The sequence below is a fragment of the Cucurbita moschata genome, unplaced genomic scaffold (genome assembly GCF_002738365.1).
Source record: "Cucurbita moschata cultivar Rifu unplaced genomic scaffold, Cmos_1.0 Cmo_Scf00008, whole genome shotgun sequence".
Classification (NCBI taxonomy): Eukaryota; Viridiplantae; Streptophyta; class Magnoliopsida; order Cucurbitales; family Cucurbitaceae; genus Cucurbita; species Cucurbita moschata.
In genome coordinates, this window is record NW_019268524.1 from 5,155,591 (window position 1) to 5,172,309 (window position 16,719).

Genomic DNA, 16,719 nt, shown 5'->3' on the forward strand with positions numbered 1-16,719 from the left:
AAGTGGGGTTTGCTCGTATTGTGGACATGTGAATCGAATGAGAACTTTTGTTTATTTAGGATCTCGACCAAATGGCATGAGAATCTTTGCTCGTGTAGAGGTGAGATTTTGAAGCCATCGAAATTTCAAGCTATTTGAAGAGAAGAAGAAGAGACATAATCAAGTTCTAGTTGAAAAGACGTCGGAATTCATTAATGAAATGAATGGTTAACTACCCTAGTTTTCTATCAACCTAGGTCACTACCACATGCATGACGTAATACCTTGTACGGAAATATCCTTTTAAAACGTATTCATAAAACAATGTCATGGACTTACCTGTTTAAAAGAAGGTCTTTAAAACGGTACTAAAGAAATAAGAAATTAAAACTACACATAAGTAAAAATAAAACAACTTGGCCTATCGTCTACGAAATTAAATATAATTATCATATGTATGTTTCATAGTCTTTAAACTAGCAATGTCGCCGACAGCCGTGCATGAGTGTCTTACCTTTACCTAGACATAGTCAACATCATTGATGCATAAATTCTACATTCTAATATCAATATTCACCATTCAATTTCTAGTTGTAGGGACGTGAACGATGGAAAGGGGCACGAGCTTCTTTGACCTAATTACATATGCATGGGTCGGGTTGGGTCGAGACAGGTCTATAGTTTTATTACGTGTTTACAAATAAATGGGTTTCCTCTTTCAACTTTCTTCTACTTCTAACTATTCACATGAACGAGAAAATTTACACATAAGTAGCAGTGTATGACGGTCACATTGATGCTTTTAGCTGCTTAAACCCTTCACTTAAGGCAACATCGCTGCAAATGATGATCCTAGAAGAATTGAAAGCCATTTCGACGTCCTCGAGGGCTAATCCATGAAAACTCGGCAACGGGACTCCTTTTAAGAGATACAGGTCGACAAACGGTACCACGACTGTTTTGATCAACCCCACAAGGGTCCTCTGCAAAATTTTGAAACATATGATCTTCGAGTTCAATGGATTCTCGTTCACAACTTTTACATCGTAATTTATCGTTGAAATATTTTGAACATAAAGCGATCGTACCTCAATCAGATAAAGATGAATACGACCAATCTTGCTCCATTTCAAAGACAATGAAAGATCTTCCAAGGTTACATGACCAACCAAATTCTTCTCCAAGATTACTGGAGAAAAAGAGGCAGTAACTTCCTGTTTGAATCAGAACCAAACAGGTTGGTTGCATTTAAGAAATTCAATCAAATGAAATCAAAACTTTTCGAGATTACGTAATGAAGTTCGCATGAGCTTACCAACGAAATGCAAGCAACCGGTATAACTTCATCATTGTTTACAACCTCGATTATCATGTCGACGTAAATCGAGGCGGCGATATCTTGGTCTCGCAGTCTCAAGGAAGGTGGAGAGGAGGCGGAAATATTCAGGATAATATCGTCATCGGGATACTGCCTGTAGAGTAGAGGAATAATCCATTTCCATGTTGTGGTGTTCAAAAGGTGCTGATCGGGAATTTTGTCCACGATCCAGTGCATATAATTCTCCTGGCCACATAATAACTGTTAAGTTGAGCAATTCCTTGATCCGAATGGATCAATAAAAGGGTGCAGGGTGCATTCACGTAAGATCCCACGTTGGAGTGGAGAATGAAGCATTCTTTATAAAGGTGTGGAAACCACTCCCTAGAAGACACATTTTAAAAACTTTGAGGGGAAGCCCAAAGAAGACAATATCTGCTAGTGTTGGGCTTGGACCGTTACAATTCATAGGAAGGGGTCGACGTTATAGACAATTGACCTTAACATCAAGAGGCTTTAATATAAAAGTCCGAAGATTATTAAGCAAACAGAGCCATGTAACTCGAACCTCGTTATTGCAGTGTGAAAGAGAAAATAATTGTGAGATCCCCCATTGTTTAGGGAGGAAAACGAAACATCCTTTATAAGGGTGTGGAAAGCAGACGCGTTTTAAAAACCTTGAGAGAAAGCCCAAAGAAAACAATATCTGCTAGCGGTGGGCCTGAGCTGTTACAAATGGTATCAAAGCCAAACACCAGGCGATTTGCTAGCGAGGAGGCTCTTCCCCAAAAGGGGGTAGACACGAGGCGGTGTACCAGTAACGACGCTAAGCCCCGAAGGGGGTGGATTTGGTGGGGGTCCCACATCAATTGGAGAAAGGAACGAGTGCCAGCGAGGATGCTGGGCCCAGAAGGGGGTGGATTGTGAGATCCCACATCGGTTGGGGAAAAGAATGAAACACCCTTTATAAGGGTGTGAAAACCTCTCCCTAGCAGACGCGTTTTAAAAACCTTAAAGAAAAGTCCGAAAGGGAAAGCCCAAAAAAGACAATATCTGCTAGCGGTGGGCCTAGGCCGTTACAATAACCATGGGATGGGAGTGTTCATCAAGGAGAACTTACTTCAAAGATAACTTGTGATGCAGAGTTGAGGACGCTTTCATGTAGAGAGATCTCAAGCATCTTAGCTGAAGCATTGCAGTAGACAGAACCTTCAGTTTCATTACGGAGATACTGCAAGAAAAGGGGAAAACTTTAGCCAAAGAAACGGTAAATCGGAGTCTTCGTGTATAAGAACTTACTTTAAAGGGAACACGAGAAGCTGAGTCGAGAACATTTTCACGTCGAGATATTCCATTGCTGGAATCTTCGGTATCGCCTCGGTTATAGCTAGAAACTATTGTCTTGTTTGAAGGGCTGAATAAACCATCAATTTTGAATTCAATGGAAGAAGAGGACAACACAGGGCTCCCCACAAAAGTGACGTTTAGAACCGCAACATGAGCTAGCGAGATTTCTCGTGGAAGTGACCCCAACGACGAGTCGAGCTTTACTACCCCTTCTCCAATTTTTTTGGAAATATTATCTTCAACTGTTGACTCTATTTTCCCTTCAAAAGCATCAACCAACCTGAACAGAACAAAAAAAAATATAGGCCACAACTGGTTTAATATCTAACCATGCACACAAAGCAAGCAAAGATTAGCGTCAATATATCGACCCGTAACGAAAACTCTGATCACATAACCATAATCATCTCCAGCAAGCCAAACGAATAAAGCGAAACGAAGATTGGGTTGGTACATTCGAAACTTTTGATTCAATTGTTCAACACGTTAAATATGAAGAGAATATTTGAATCGAGAGATCAGTTTCAATTCAAAAGGGTCAGGAGCAAGCAAACCCCGGAATAGTTATCGGTTGCATACCCTTGGTAAAGCCAAGATGCGCCACCGTGCACGTGTATGGAGATATGTTCGACATTGCATCCGCATTCTGAAAGAGACAGCCCAAGAGTTCCGTTTCGTTGATTTAAACCGAGAGTTAGGCCTATATTCATACCATCGACCTATAAGTCAAAGCCCCTCATTAAGGATTCAGCAACAATGAAAAGACATTGCAAGAGCTATAGGTTACAAGTTACTTCAAGTTGAAATGCCAAGCAATCAACAATTAGCAGAGCCATCTCTTTCACATTGTCTGATGTTATTTCTTTTTCTGGTGACAAGGTTTGGGGTGTTTGGAGATACCCAATTCAAGGTCCAGTAGGTAAGTAAATGATTTAAAATCTCTCTCAAAGGAAGCCTTAGCGTCGGGAAGACCTCTGTAAAGTTAAACGAGCATAAGCTATGAACATAATGCAAGGAGTTCGACCCTCGATACTCAGAGATCGCTACAAAAACAAAAAAACAGATTCCTTTCCAAGTTAATACTGCATTTAAAGTTTATAGGAGAGCTACAACACTCGATCTTGATGAACTGAAGTTTTTTGAATAATTGCCCTCCAATTCATTGTTCAGCTGGAGAGTAGGTAATGTTAGAAACCACGACTCTCCACAATAGTATGATATTGTCTACTTTGAGCATAAGCTCTCATGGCTTGGTTTTCCCAAAAGACCTCGTACCGATGGAGGCGTATTCCTTACTTGTAAACCCATGATCATCCCCTTAATTAGCCAATGTGGGACTCCGTTCCAACAATACTCAACAATCCTCCCCTCGAAGAAAGTACTTATAGAGCCTCCCCTGAGGCCTATGGAGCCCTCAAACAACCTCCCCTTAATCGAGGCTCAACTCCTCTGGAGCCGTTGAACAAAGTACACCCTTTGTTCGACACTTGAGTCACTTTTGACTACACTTTCGAGACTCACAACTTCTTTGTTTGACATTTGAGGATTTTATTGACATGGCGAACTAAGGGCATGGTTCTGATACCATGTTAGAAACCATGACTCTACATAATAGTATGATATTGTCCACTTTGAGCATAAGCTCTCATGGCTTGCTTTTGGTTTTCTCACAAGGGCTCGTACCAATAGAGGTGTATTCCTTACTTATAAACCTATGATCATCCCCTTAATTAGCCAATATGAAACACTCTGGGTAATACCACGTGATTAAGATGCATGAGGACCTTAACAAAGCTTCTACAATGGTGAGAGTACAAACAACGAGGACCTTAACAAAGCTTCTACAATGGTGAGAGTACAAACAACTTGGCGATAATGAGGTCGTATAAAGTCTTCAGAGTCTGGTGAAAAATGAAGGTTGGTACTTTAACAATGATGCACTATTGTATCCTATAAAATCACTCACATATGATGAAGATATCCTATGTTTAATTTGCCACCTCAAATATCTATATTAAGGTGGTGTCAATAAAAGACACTAATTCGACCGAGAATCAGCTTGGGTTTATGTAACAAGGTTTATGTAACAACCCAAGCCCACCGCTAGCAAATATTATCTTCTTTGGGCTTTCCTGACAAAATTTTTAAAACGTGTTTGCTACGGAGAGATTTCCACACTCTTATAAAGAATGTTTCGTTCCCTTCTCCAATCAATGTGGGACTCCCCAATCCACCCCACTTCGAAGCTCAACCTCCTCGCTGGCACATCGTCCAGTGTCTGGCTTTGATACCATTTGTAACAGCCCAAGCCCACCATTAGCAAATATTGTCCTCTTTGAGATTTCCCTTTCAGTCTTCCCTTCAAAGTTTTTGAAATGCGTCAACTAGGGAGAGGTTTCCACACCCTTATAAAGAATGCTTCGTTCTCCTCCCCAACCGACGTGGGATCTCACAGTTTAGGTACCACACTCGTACCCCCACCTCGCACTTGAGAATATAGTTTCTCAATTGCATCATTCTTTCTATATGTTTCCAATAAAATCCAATGCTCACAATAGTTACGATACCAGACACGATTAACGTAATAACAAACGAACTAGAGCCATATTGGTTGTGACCCTACAGATCTACTATGTCTATCACAGTTGATTAAGAAGTAGAATTGGACTATATTCTAAATATGCAGGTTGTCATCTGAATGATGGAAGACCAAGATTCACCTAAACAGATAAACCAGAGGCTATGAACTCTAGTTGTAACTATCTCCAAACAATTCAAGTCAGAACTATCTCATAAGCATCCACAATCAGGTTTTGTTCATATTTGTGAACATCAATACTTCAAAATTTCAGTTCAAATGATCAGACAAATCAAATAACATTACCGAGTAGCTGAATTACCTGAACAGAGGCGTCTCCTTTATCAGAAATTTCGAACAACCAAGTGTTGTACGTATATTGCCATTTCATACTCATATTAGCAGTGGCTTTCGTAACAACTATGTTGACACCCGTCTCACCGATCCGAATATCCGACGATTCGACCTCGATGCTGCCAATGATTATATCGGAAAGACCCATATGAACTTTGCCGATAAGAGCAATATTGACAGTCTTCTCAATATTGGGCAAACGAAGGGGAATGATGGAGGAAATTGCCTTGTCTATCAAGAAATCCTTGATGAAGTTAAGACCCTTTTGAGATACGACCATCGAAATGAAACCCTCATCGCTGGAATTGATATGGGAAGAGGCAGAAGCTAATAGAAGCGAAAACACGACGAACTTCAAAACGGAACCCATATCAGAGAAAAGTGAAGAAGATTATTCCCTCCGATTTTGAGTGAGCTGCGGAAATTAGAAGTGACCCAGATGAGGAATTCAGCCAAGGAACACAAATTTGAAGAAATCAGAGGAGATTTGAGTGGGAGAGTTGATACTTGAAAAGGGTTTCCCGAAATTTAACTCGTTTGTGCACAAAAACTTGAAATGTGCACAAATCATGAAGTGGGGGAGAAGAAGAGTATGATTTAGGCAATCTTGAAATGGAATTGAATGGTTGAATTTGCTTGTAATTACAAATCGGATAAACGATCAAACCCACACGTCATGCTAGCAATTAGCAATAGACAAATACTTAACAGTGGGGATGCGTTGGTTGTCAAAGTTCTGTTTTGTTTTGCGAATCTCAAAATGAGTTGTCTTGGTGGTAGCAACAGATCCAGGAATTATTTGTAGGAATTATTTGTGGGAATTCTATTGGATAATCTGATTTTCCTATATATATTCAGGTTGACTCAAGATAATAATTTTTTCAATAATTTTTTCCTTCTACATCGAAATATATACAAACATATACTTTATATCAGTTAAACTATGTTCAGATTGATTCATGAATAATTAAGATAGAGATAGATTATTAGAACTCTCACCAATCTCCAAATGCAATGCTGCAAAGAATATAATATGTGTAATGATTTGAGAAACAGATCGGTCCATTATTAGTAATTGAAACCGTTCAAAAAGAAGAGAATGGAAGGTGAAGGCCTAAAAAGAGAGTAATTCTTGAAGAATTTGGAGTCAGACTCGCTTTTTTCTACTATAACTCATCCATTCCATTATAATTCATCAGATATCTCCCCCTCCTAGAGTTCCCATGACCAATGTAAAACGTATCCTTATACCCTATGAAATACTTGAGAGCACACCTCCTTCCTTTTGGAAGATGCCATCAGGCATCATCATCCGTCTGGATCTTTGGGTAAAAGGACAAGGAATCAGCATTTTACATGACAATTTCTAATAGCTGACCCCCCCAAGCATCCGAAATGATCACAGCTTTTGCTCGTTAACGAATCCGTATCCCCTCTATTGTGTTGATGATTCCCACCCAAGGTGTCGTGAGAATCGTCGTCACCAAGCAACTGCACAACTTGTCTGTATCCATTGGAACATACACGAAACAATTTCAAAGGAAGTAGTCTGGTGCAGGTTTCTTGACAGGATTTCCTATTGATTCCTGCAGAGTATCAACAATCCAACACGTTGTATGCTAATATCAACATATGCAGCAGGACAAAGCTTCTCCAATTTCTATGGAAGTACTAAGTTGTGTAAAGAACAGGCAAAAGAGTTGGTTTTCAGTGTAAATTTTATAACAGTTTTCCACAATAGATTATAGATGGAAAACCACATGATATCAAGTTGGAAAAAACAGTACAAGTGTTTCATTAACATACAGAGTTATTTAATGATTTTTTAGATAACTTATTACAGTATGCCCATATAACCCATCCCATTAATCTATGAAAAAACTAATTCATTAGTTTGGTTTAAGGTTTGGATGCCCATGGTAATTGATGAAAAGTGCATTACAACCGAACGAGACGAGAATAACAGGGTAGGAGAGTACATGGAAAGGTAGTCCTGAACTACTCATACTATAACATGTGATAAACAGCAACTATTTTATATTTGAGTTCAGATTCACAGATATAACAAAAACCTTGACCATACCTGTGGAGCAGCACCGAAGACACGAAACTGTTTATTAAGGTTTTCATCCAGTTGAAGTATAGCAGCTACATTACCACATCTGAAACGAAATAAAGAATGTCAAGAACCATTAGATTAGCACAAAGTTGAGGCAAAGTCTTGAGGATTACATACCTGTAACAATAATTAGGAGCTGACCAGACTGTAACTATCTGATTATTAAACATCCATTTAAATCCTTCCATTACCAGCTGATGAGCCCGAGAAATATAATCGATGTTGTTCGTGTGGTTAAATGAAGTCACTACACTGCCACCAAACAGGAAACCAGCTCCTCGAGGACTCAAACCCCAGCCATCTACAATGTCTTCAGGATCAGACCACAGAAGGTCACACATGGCACCCTCGTGAGGTACTTCTTGTTTCCTATCAATTGTTCTGATCTGAATATTAAAAAACGGTAGTTTGCTGAAACTGAGTTCAATTTATACATGCTTAAGAACAAGTGAGAGAAATGAAGCGTTCTAACCTGATCTAAAGTTGTTACGGCTGGAGAGAGACCACCATGGACACTAAATATCTTGTTTTCAATAAGAGCCGAGAGACTGGTGAATGACCAAAGGAAGAAAGAAGGGGGGAACTTGATTAGAATTGCAATTATTAATGTCCAAATTGCCCGATGATTTTACATGCAATTCACCAACTTAATTTCTTATGCATTATATAGAATTATGCCATCAAATTCATCTTCTCATACGAACAGAAGCATGCCTTGTTTTGTTCTCTCCCTCTCTCTGTGATCAATGATTAAAACCAAAATTTACAAACCTTAAGTAATCAAAAACATCAGTACAGTATTTCCAAACATTCACAGAGTCATATTTGCAAAGGCACTCGTCATAAAATCCATAAACCTGTATACAGAAAAAGAATATTAAGAAAACTAAACAAAGCATTTTATCTAGGACAGTAAAGTCCAGAAACTTAACCTGTGTGATTTGACGGCTTTCATGGTTCCCTCTAATAAGAGTTATCCGGTCTGGATATCTAACCTAATAATGAAAAGTCCATTTTGAGATAAATTTAGTTGAGCTAAAAAATAAAATAAATAGGGTGAGCTTTAAGGATAACAACACCATATACATCATACCATATATTTATCTACAAACTGAAATTTGACATAAACATCTTATGATGTTAATTGTTTGTCTTTTCAGAACTTGTTTGAACTTTGAAGGCTTTATTTCTCTCTACAGAAGCCATGGTTATGCCATGCTAGGGTTTTTATGCAAAGCGTTACGGTTAAAACCAAGGTTTGTTCCAAAATGGGTTGTGCACAAATTTGAAATTTTGATTAGCTTTCACTGTCTTTTTTGCCTACTTTGGAGGAGTATTCAGTTAAATGGCAATTTATAGATGCCATATGCAAGTTTACTGGTCACCCCTTTGAGTATATGTAAGAAGACATAGACACATTTTCAATATAAGGCCTCTGGCGAGCTGGACAAGTAGGTTCTAAATTCATTGTTTTGAAAAGCTTAGTTTGAGCTGTCATTACCAAAGAGAGGGTTCAGAAACATTCCTCTTATTATGACAAGAAAAAAAAAAAGGTAACAAACTACTGAGAACAGACTCTCAAACATATGCTTTAAATTTCTGAACTTTTCCCTGACTGAGCACTCGTAAGCCTAGAAGATCAAGAAAAACAAACACCCAGAAATCTGAAGGTATAATAACATATTCCGAATCAACTTTCATCCTTTGCAGAAACACAACTAAGAGATAACATAAACAAGTGGGGGCCTAATTCTCTATGTTGTTTCTTCTAATGAAAAAATATGACTGCCAACCGATATTTTTCAGGGCCAAAGCCATCCACAGCAATATCGATTATCTTGCAAGAAAAAAAGTTGCAACTCACTCCAGAAGAGCCAGGGAATATCATCATCGGTGTTGTTGTTGTTATTGTTGTTGTTATAGTAAGAAACTTCATGAGTACATTTAATCAAATACAAGTTACAGCTAATGGAAGAAAATAACTATCCATCAGAATCCAATAACTGACAAGTAAAAAACTCTTCCAGTACGAGAAATAACAGAAACGGGTAATAATGGAAATTCTCAGAGCAAGACGCCAATATAAGCTTGAATCTTGATGCAATCCCAAACTTCCCATACAAACATCCCCATTTAGGAAAACTGGGCTATTTCTTTCATTCCAAGTTTCATAAAGACCCCAAATATTATACCACTCCAAAGAGTTAGAGCCGCATCTCTAAAGGGAGAGGCATGGAGTCCTAAGGTTCGAGGAATAACTAAAAAGAAATCTGCATTATCTCAAAAGAGAGCTTCAAAATACACTAACATGCTGACCATGAATTGTCAATAATTCCCCTACCTTCTCAAACATAACACACATGTCATGTAAAGGTTTGAACCCCATTTTTGCATCCTCACCATAGTGTTAGGTCGTCTCTCAGACAGGTAAAGAAAAGTATGGTAAACACCTATTTTTAGATACCTTTGTTAGGAATCACGACTCTCCACAATGGTATGATATTGTCCACTTTGAGCATAAGCTCTCATGGCTTTGCTTTGGGTTTCCCCAAAATGCCTCATACCAATGGAGATGTATTCCTTTACTTATAAACCCATGATCATTCCCTAAATTAGCCAACGTGGGACTCACTCCCAACAATCCTTCCCTCGAACAAAGTACACTATAAGCCTCCCCTGAGGCTTATGGAGCTATCGAACAGCCTCCCCTGAGGCTTATGGAGCTATCGAACAGCCTCCCCTGAGGCTTATGGAGCTATCGAACAGCCTCCCCTTAATCGCGGCTCGACTCCCTTCTCTGGAGCCCTCGAATAAAGTACACCCTTTGTTCGATATTTGAGGATTCTATTGTCATGACTAAGTTTAGAGCATGGCTCTAATACCATGTTATGAATCACGACTCTCCACAATGGTATGATATTGTCCACTTTGAGCATAAACTTTCATGGTTTTGCTTTGGGCTTCCCCAAAAGGCCTCGTACCAATGGAGATGTATTCCTTTACTTATAAACCCATGATCATTCCCTAAATTAGCCAATGTGAGACTCACTCCCAACAACCTTGAGTTCGGTTTCATAAAGACTTGTTGTGAGAAGAGATATTTTGGGATAAGACAAATACAAGTCTTCTTCACTATAGACTGTTAAGTTGTTTATTCTCAAGCAACTTATTTTCCAGGAATCTCCATCTCTGTCTCCAATTTATTGGGCAAGATAAGTTCGTTGATTATTTATTTGCTTCCTTACAAAATTTAAAGACACCAATTTCCATTAGATATCTCAAAAAAGATGTCCTTGTGTACAACTTAAAGCATTGGTTCAAAATCAAACCAAGTCTTGAAAGCCAATAAAACCAAAACCAAATTTCAATATAAAAAGACTACAGTTTAACTGTTTAAAATAACTAAACGCACCTTCAGAGCAAGTAATAGTAGAAATGTCTCAACTGAGTGTATTCCTCTGTCAACAAAATCGCCAAGAAATAAGTAGTTGCTCTTTGGACAATCGCCTCCTACTTTAAAAAGCTCTATCAAATCATAAAACTGCCCATGGATGTCTCCACATATCTAAATGAAAAGAAAAAATGAAAAAAGGTTAGCAATGAATATCAATCCAAATCTAAAACTCAAACATAGATGAAATAAACTGTCGGCCTTTCATAAAATAAAAGATTGAACATAAAATCCTTGAGTTCTATATGAAGCAAAAGAAATCCCCTAAATCATTCTCTTTGGTTGCTTCCATGGTAACTTCAGAGCATTAACCGTTTCAGTGTTCACAAAATCGCTTGCAAACAACTGCACTCTCTCATTCATTATACCGATAATTAAGGCCACAATCCGCTAAAATTCCTCAAGAATCTAGTTTTTCCAAACAAGAATGATGTTAAAAAATCAAGACCCGTCAGTTTGCCTGAATTCTGGTTCATTATCGGATAACAGTGACAAGAATCTTAGTTAAAAAGCATGAAACTAAAAAGGAAAAGAAAAAAATAAGTGCAATAGAAAGCATGAGAGGAAGGGAAGAGTGAGAGTTACAGTAACAGGGGCATCAACCCTCTGAACGTTGCTCTCTTCGACGAGGATTTCAATGGCCTTTAGACAAAGAGCTTTAACTTCAAACTCCTTGAGCGTCTCGCAATTCTTCAACTGCTCAATTTGGCGGTCTAGGTCAGACATCTCTTCGTCTTCTTCTTCTTCTTCTTCTTCTTCTTGAAGGACTGAATCTCTCTGTATCTCTCTGTATCTCTCTCTCTCCCACGCAGAGCCCCGGAACGGAAAAAATAGTATACTGTGGGTTCCTTATTTCTTTCTATAAAATATTTTACGGTAAGTACTTGTACAACTATCCATGTCTAACTATGGCCTAGCGCACACTCACGCTATACGAAGCGCTACATGAAGCCATAAAGGGAAAAGTGTCTGCATGATATCATGGCGTGCATAGTATCGTAGTGTATGCATTCGTGCTCATCATAGCAGAGTATCTCGAGATGTATGACATATAAAATGCATGAGATCTCATAACCTAGCGCACACTCACGCTACAAGAAGCCATGGAGGGAAAAGTGCCTGCATGAAATCATGGCGTGCATAGTATCGTAGTGTATGCATTCGTGCTAATCATAATACGGAGTATCTCGAGGTGTGTGACATATAAAATGCATGAGGTCTCGTGGCTTCAAATCATGACATATACTAATGAGGCAAACCATACCTCCATTCTTTTCGTGACATGACGTTCCTATGAGACATGCGTACGTATATTGAACATATCTTTCATAGTTAACGTACATGGCTTATCAATGTCAATGTCTCATAGGCATAGAGTAAACATGATAACATAATATGTATGACGTGATAGAGCATAATCATATCATAGTATAACTTATATCATAGCATAACTTGTCACATAACATAATACACGTCATGCAATCATAAAATAAGATATATGCAGGAGCCGTAGGACACGTGTCATTTATACATCGCACAAGTCACCCAACCAAGCTCACGGGCATCCAACAGTAAAATCACTTACTTGATTGCCCTAAGCCGAAGTTACTATGCTCCCTTGATGCTAGCTTAACGTTGCTCCTAGAAATTCAATTATACAATCAAAATTTAGAATTAAAAGTGTCAGAAACGACTCTCAAGGAAGGTTCGAAGATATCAAACCTCAAATCAATTGAGAGGCTGAGTTCGAGCGTTAGAACATGGATTCTCCAAGCGGTTTCGAATTGCCAAAGTGAGATGAAACGAATCGATTGTTGTGATTCATCGAATTTTCACGATATTTGAAAATGACCAAAATACCCTCCCTAAATTCTCAATAATCAATCAAAATCTATAACCCTCTTATTTATTTAAATCATAATTTATTTATTTTTTTGGTTACACGTGGATGTGGGACCCATAGTTTACCGTGTGGTGTTAGGTTCCAATAATCTCAAAGGAACACCTTTTTCCCTCATTTTCCTTTTGATTTTATTTCCTTTTAGGTCTCTTCAATCAAATTCCGACGTTCTGATTTCCGATTCCGATTCCGATTGATCCACGGACGTTGTTGGCCGCCGGTGGCGGATTTATATCATCTTCCCCATACAATCGCCCATAGCCGCACGTTGAATTGCCCTCTTTTCCCGAACCTCAATTCTAATTTCGAACGGGTAAATTCCTTCTTCTTTTGATTTTGAATTCTGTATTGTCTGGTAATTTGATTAATTTCCTTTTCAGAGTAGTTTTCCGTGTGTTTTTGGTTTGTTCTATTGTATTTGTTGATTTCAGGGTTTGATTATGTGGTTTTGACCTCAATTCTTTTCTTTCGTTTGTTCTTGGTTTGTGAATCCACCGAAATGTTTGATCCTTTAGTTTACCAATTTGTGGGTGAATCTTCTAGATCATTAAAATGGCTTAGCTTTAATCTAGCTTTTGTTTTCTGCTGGCTTCTCTTTCTGTGGACGAACCTGTTGGTTATTTAATGAATGACGATGTGAAACAACTAATTTTGTTTAAGTATGTGGTGTTTGGATTGAAGGCCAATGGCGTATACTTTGGAGTCATGGACGAAGGAATACAATGAAGCTTTGAAACTCTCTGAAGAGATCAATGGCATGATTTCTGAGAGAAATTCACTTGCTGCGTCTGGCCCGGAAGCTCAACGTCACGCTTCGGCCATTCGCAGGAAGATCACGATATTGGGTACCAGACTTGATACCTTGCAGACTCAGTTACCCAAGCTTCAAGGAAAGCAACCAATGTGAGTCATGTTAAATATGGCATCCCTTTTCCTCAGTTCCCAATTATCGACAGAATAACAATATGGCTATCTTTTCGGTTTATACGATAAGTTGTTCTAGTTTAAGTCGGAAAATGCTTCGTTCTATAAGAAATGTGTAGAAATTTATATCTATAAATGTGGTGTGGTTATCCAACTTTTCATTTTTGTGGTAATTTTGTTGGGAATGGGCCATTTGTGTGTTCTGGATGTTATATTCTTTATGTATCTGTAAATGTGGTTTGGTTATCTAACTTCGTATTTTCGTGGTAATTTTGTTGGGAATTGGGCGTTTATTTACGTGGCTTGCAGACCAGAGAAAGAGATGAACCGGCGCAGGGATATGATAGCAAATTTGAGATCAAAAGCTAACCAGATGGCTTCAGCTTTGAACATGTCGAACTTTGCGAACCGTGATAGCTTACTTGGTCCAGAAATAAAGCCAGCTGATGTTATGAACAGAACAGCAGGCTTGGACAACCAGGGCCTAGTTGGTTTTCAACGACAAATCATGAGAGGTAGGTTTATTTGACATAACTCATTGACAAAATTTTACCACTGGATCTCTTTGAGGCTAATTAATGTGAAAATATAATGATATATGGAGCAGAGCAAGATGAAGGTCTCGAGAAACTGGAAGGGACTATAATTAGCACAAAACATATTGCATTGGCTGTCAATGAAGAACTTACCCTTCACACGAGACTTATTGTATGTCTTTCAATCATTGTCATGTTAATTCATTAGTTGCCATTACGTTGATTCTTAAAATTTTAGCTTGTTTTCAAGTGTCTTATTTTTCCTCCGTTCAACGGTGCAGGATGATTTAGATGAACATGTTGATGTTACAGATTCACGATTACGGGTACGAATGTCTTGTTCTAATTCTTTTGTGTACTGTAACTGTGAGAGGGTCCACCCTGCTGGGAAAAATAGAAAATATTTGCTGTCCATGACTGGATTTCCCAATTGGCAAGGATCTAGTTTTTGTAAACCCGTTTAAACTTATAGGCATTTCTTTAGATAAAAACTCCGTTTTTTTTCCTCTTTTCGGATAGTAAATATTTATCAGAACATGGTGTGAATTGTGAGAATCTCACATTGGTTGGGGAGGAGAACGAAACACCCTTTATAAGGGTGTGGAAACCTTTCCCTAGCGATGTGTTTTAAAAACCTTGAGGGTAAGTCTGAAAGGGAAAACCTAAAGAGGACACACACTATCGGCTAGCGGTGGGCTTGGACCGTTACAGATGGTATTAGAGTCAAACATCGAACAATGTGTCAGCGAGGAGGCTGTTCCTCGAAGGAGGTCGACACGAGGCGGTGTGCCAGCAAGGACGTTGGGCCCCAAAGGGGGGTGGATTGTGAGAATCCCACGTTAGTTGGGGAGGAGAACAAAACACTCTTTATAAGGGATGGAAACCTTTTCCTAGCAGACGCGTTTTAAAAACCTTGTGAGTAAGCCCAAAGAGGACAATATTTGCTAGCGGTGGGCTTGGGCCGTTACAGTGTGAATCAAACCCATATTTGAATTGATAGTGTCTTCCTCTCTCTGAATCAGATAGATTCATACCAGAAAGAGGTTGACAATAAGTTTTTTTTCAAAATTGACGTCGAGATTATTATTCTTTCTATAACTTCTGTTCAAGAAAATTGTTCAAACTGGATTGCTTGTGGTCAAAGAGGAAATCAAGCTATGCTCCGAATACCTCGAATGTAAATTGTGAACGAAAAAAAGCTTGATAAGAACAATTGCAATGTATTGACAATGGGCATCACATCACGTACTCAAGTCCTTGAATCTGTTTCGTTTGCTTCCTTACTCATTGCATTAATGTATCAACTTGTGCATTTGATGAACACAGCGAGTTCAGAAGAGGCTGGCAATATTGAACAAGCGGACCAAGGGTGGTTGCACTTGCATGTCGATGATTTTATCGGTTGTCGGGATCGTCGTTCTTGTTGCTGTTATATGGCTACTCATCAAGTATTTGTAACTCACTGTGATTTGGTGTGAATTGGGTAAAACGTAAATCCTGTGGTGTAAGATTCTGATGTCTGTGGTTTTCTTTTGTGAAGTTGTGCTCTTGTTTTTTACTTCCATGAGATTGAGGCGAGTTTGGAGTTTGTATATTTTCAGCTTTAAGCGACTATTGTGATTGCCAACTCTTCATCCCTCTTCTTACTACGAAATATTAAGGTCGACGGTTAAAATATCATTTTGGTTTCTTTGCTTTCGAACGGTTCTAATTTAGTATCATAATTTTCGACAAATCTTCGAGTTCTTACCATTAGTTTAATGTTATAGACTTTCTGTGGGTCGTTCTCTCTATAAATTTTAGAATGAATATAGTCGTGGTATGCCTTCTCTACTTCATGGAAGATTTATTATTATTTTTACTCATTTTTATAAAGTAAATGACATTTTATTTATTTGGTTGAACTTTAATTAACCTATTTTAAATTTATAAAAGTTTACTGTCCCATTAGATTTAAAATTAAACTTCACAAGACCATAAACGAGTGGGTTCATGACTTTTTAATTTTTAAAATTTTTAAAATTAACTATATTCATAACTAAATTTTATAGATAAAAAAACAGAATTGGTTAAATTACTAATTTAATCTTTATTAACTTGTATAATTATTTTTTAATTTTAAAAAATTGACGAATTTATTAGACAAAAAATTAAAATATTTAAAATATTAAAATTTCATTAGACTTAAATTTTGAATATGCACCTAATAGATT

The 16,719-nt window shown here is 38.1% G+C and overlaps 2 protein-coding genes across 6 annotated transcripts; one reads left to right on the forward strand and one right to left on the reverse strand.

Moving 5' to 3' along the window:
• Positions 1–408: 408 nt before the first annotated feature.
• Positions 409–12,068, reverse strand: LOC111446175 (serine/threonine-protein phosphatase PP-X isozyme 2-like). Of its 4 annotated transcripts, none has more exons than XM_023084872.1 (13): positions 11,732–12,024; positions 11,108–11,260; positions 8,628–8,690; positions 8,467–8,552; positions 8,168–8,243; positions 7,813–8,081; positions 7,660–7,738; positions 3,224–3,363; positions 2,597–2,924; positions 2,418–2,528; positions 1,295–1,540; positions 1,068–1,193; positions 409–962 (listed from the first exon to the last, which is right to left on the reverse strand). In XM_023084872.1, the coding sequence occupies exons 1-13, from the start codon at positions 11,870–11,872 to the stop codon at positions 768–770; spliced, it is 2,013 nt and encodes a 670-aa protein (XP_022940640.1). In that variant the 5' UTR covers positions 11,873–12,024; the 3' UTR covers positions 409–767. The 4 variants fall into 4 exon arrangements, with proteins under 4 accessions (XP_022940640.1, XP_022940639.1, XP_022940641.1 ...); XM_023084871.1 differs by having other exon boundaries at positions 1,295–1,543; positions 11,732–12,022; XM_023084873.1 differs by lacking the exons at positions 409–962; positions 1,068–1,193; positions 1,295–1,540; ... (1 more) ...; positions 2,597–2,924; positions 3,224–3,363 and adding an exon at positions 6,712–7,152 and having other exon boundaries at positions 11,732–12,068.
• A 1,068-nt stretch (positions 12,069–13,136) lies between these two features.
• LOC111446177 (syntaxin-51-like) lies at positions 13,137–16,195 on the forward strand. Of its 2 annotated transcripts, none has more exons than XM_023084877.1 (6): positions 13,137–13,359; positions 13,707–13,949; positions 14,280–14,485; positions 14,578–14,678; positions 14,788–14,832; positions 15,833–16,195. In XM_023084877.1, exons 2-6 carry the CDS (start codon positions 13,732–13,734, stop codon positions 15,962–15,964), a joined length of 702 nt encoding a protein of 233 aa, XP_022940645.1. In that variant the 5' UTR covers positions 13,137–13,359; positions 13,707–13,731; the 3' UTR covers positions 15,965–16,195. The 2 variants fall into 2 exon arrangements, with proteins under 2 accessions (XP_022940645.1, XP_022940643.1); XM_023084875.1 differs by having other exon boundaries at positions 13,139–13,359; positions 13,728–13,949.
• The last annotated feature ends 524 nt before the right edge of the window (positions 16,196–16,719 follow it).

Coding starts and splice junctions, on each gene's coding strand:
- LOC111446175 (XM_023084871.1), bottom strand. CDS start 11,872: ATGTCTGACCTAGACCGCCAAATTGAGCAGTTGAAGAATTGCGAGACG. Junction 3,364..7,659: donor TCTTCGGTGCTGCTCCACAG/GTATGGTCAAGG, acceptor TTTGACTTATAG/GTCGATGGTATGAATATAGG. Junction 1,194..1,294: donor CGGTTGCTTGCATTTCGTTG/GTAAGCTCATGC, acceptor TGATTCAAACAG/GAAGTTACTGCCTCTTTTTC.
- LOC111446177 (XM_023084877.1), top strand. CDS start 13,732: ATGGCGTATACTTTGGAGTCATGGACGAAGGAATACAATGAAGCTTTG. Junction 14,486..14,577: donor TCAACGACAAATCATGAGAG/GTAGGTTTATTT, acceptor TATATGGAGCAG/AGCAAGATGAAGGTCTCGAG. Junction 14,833..15,832: donor TTACAGATTCACGATTACGG/GTACGAATGTCT, acceptor TGATGAACACAG/CGAGTTCAGAAGAGGCTGGC.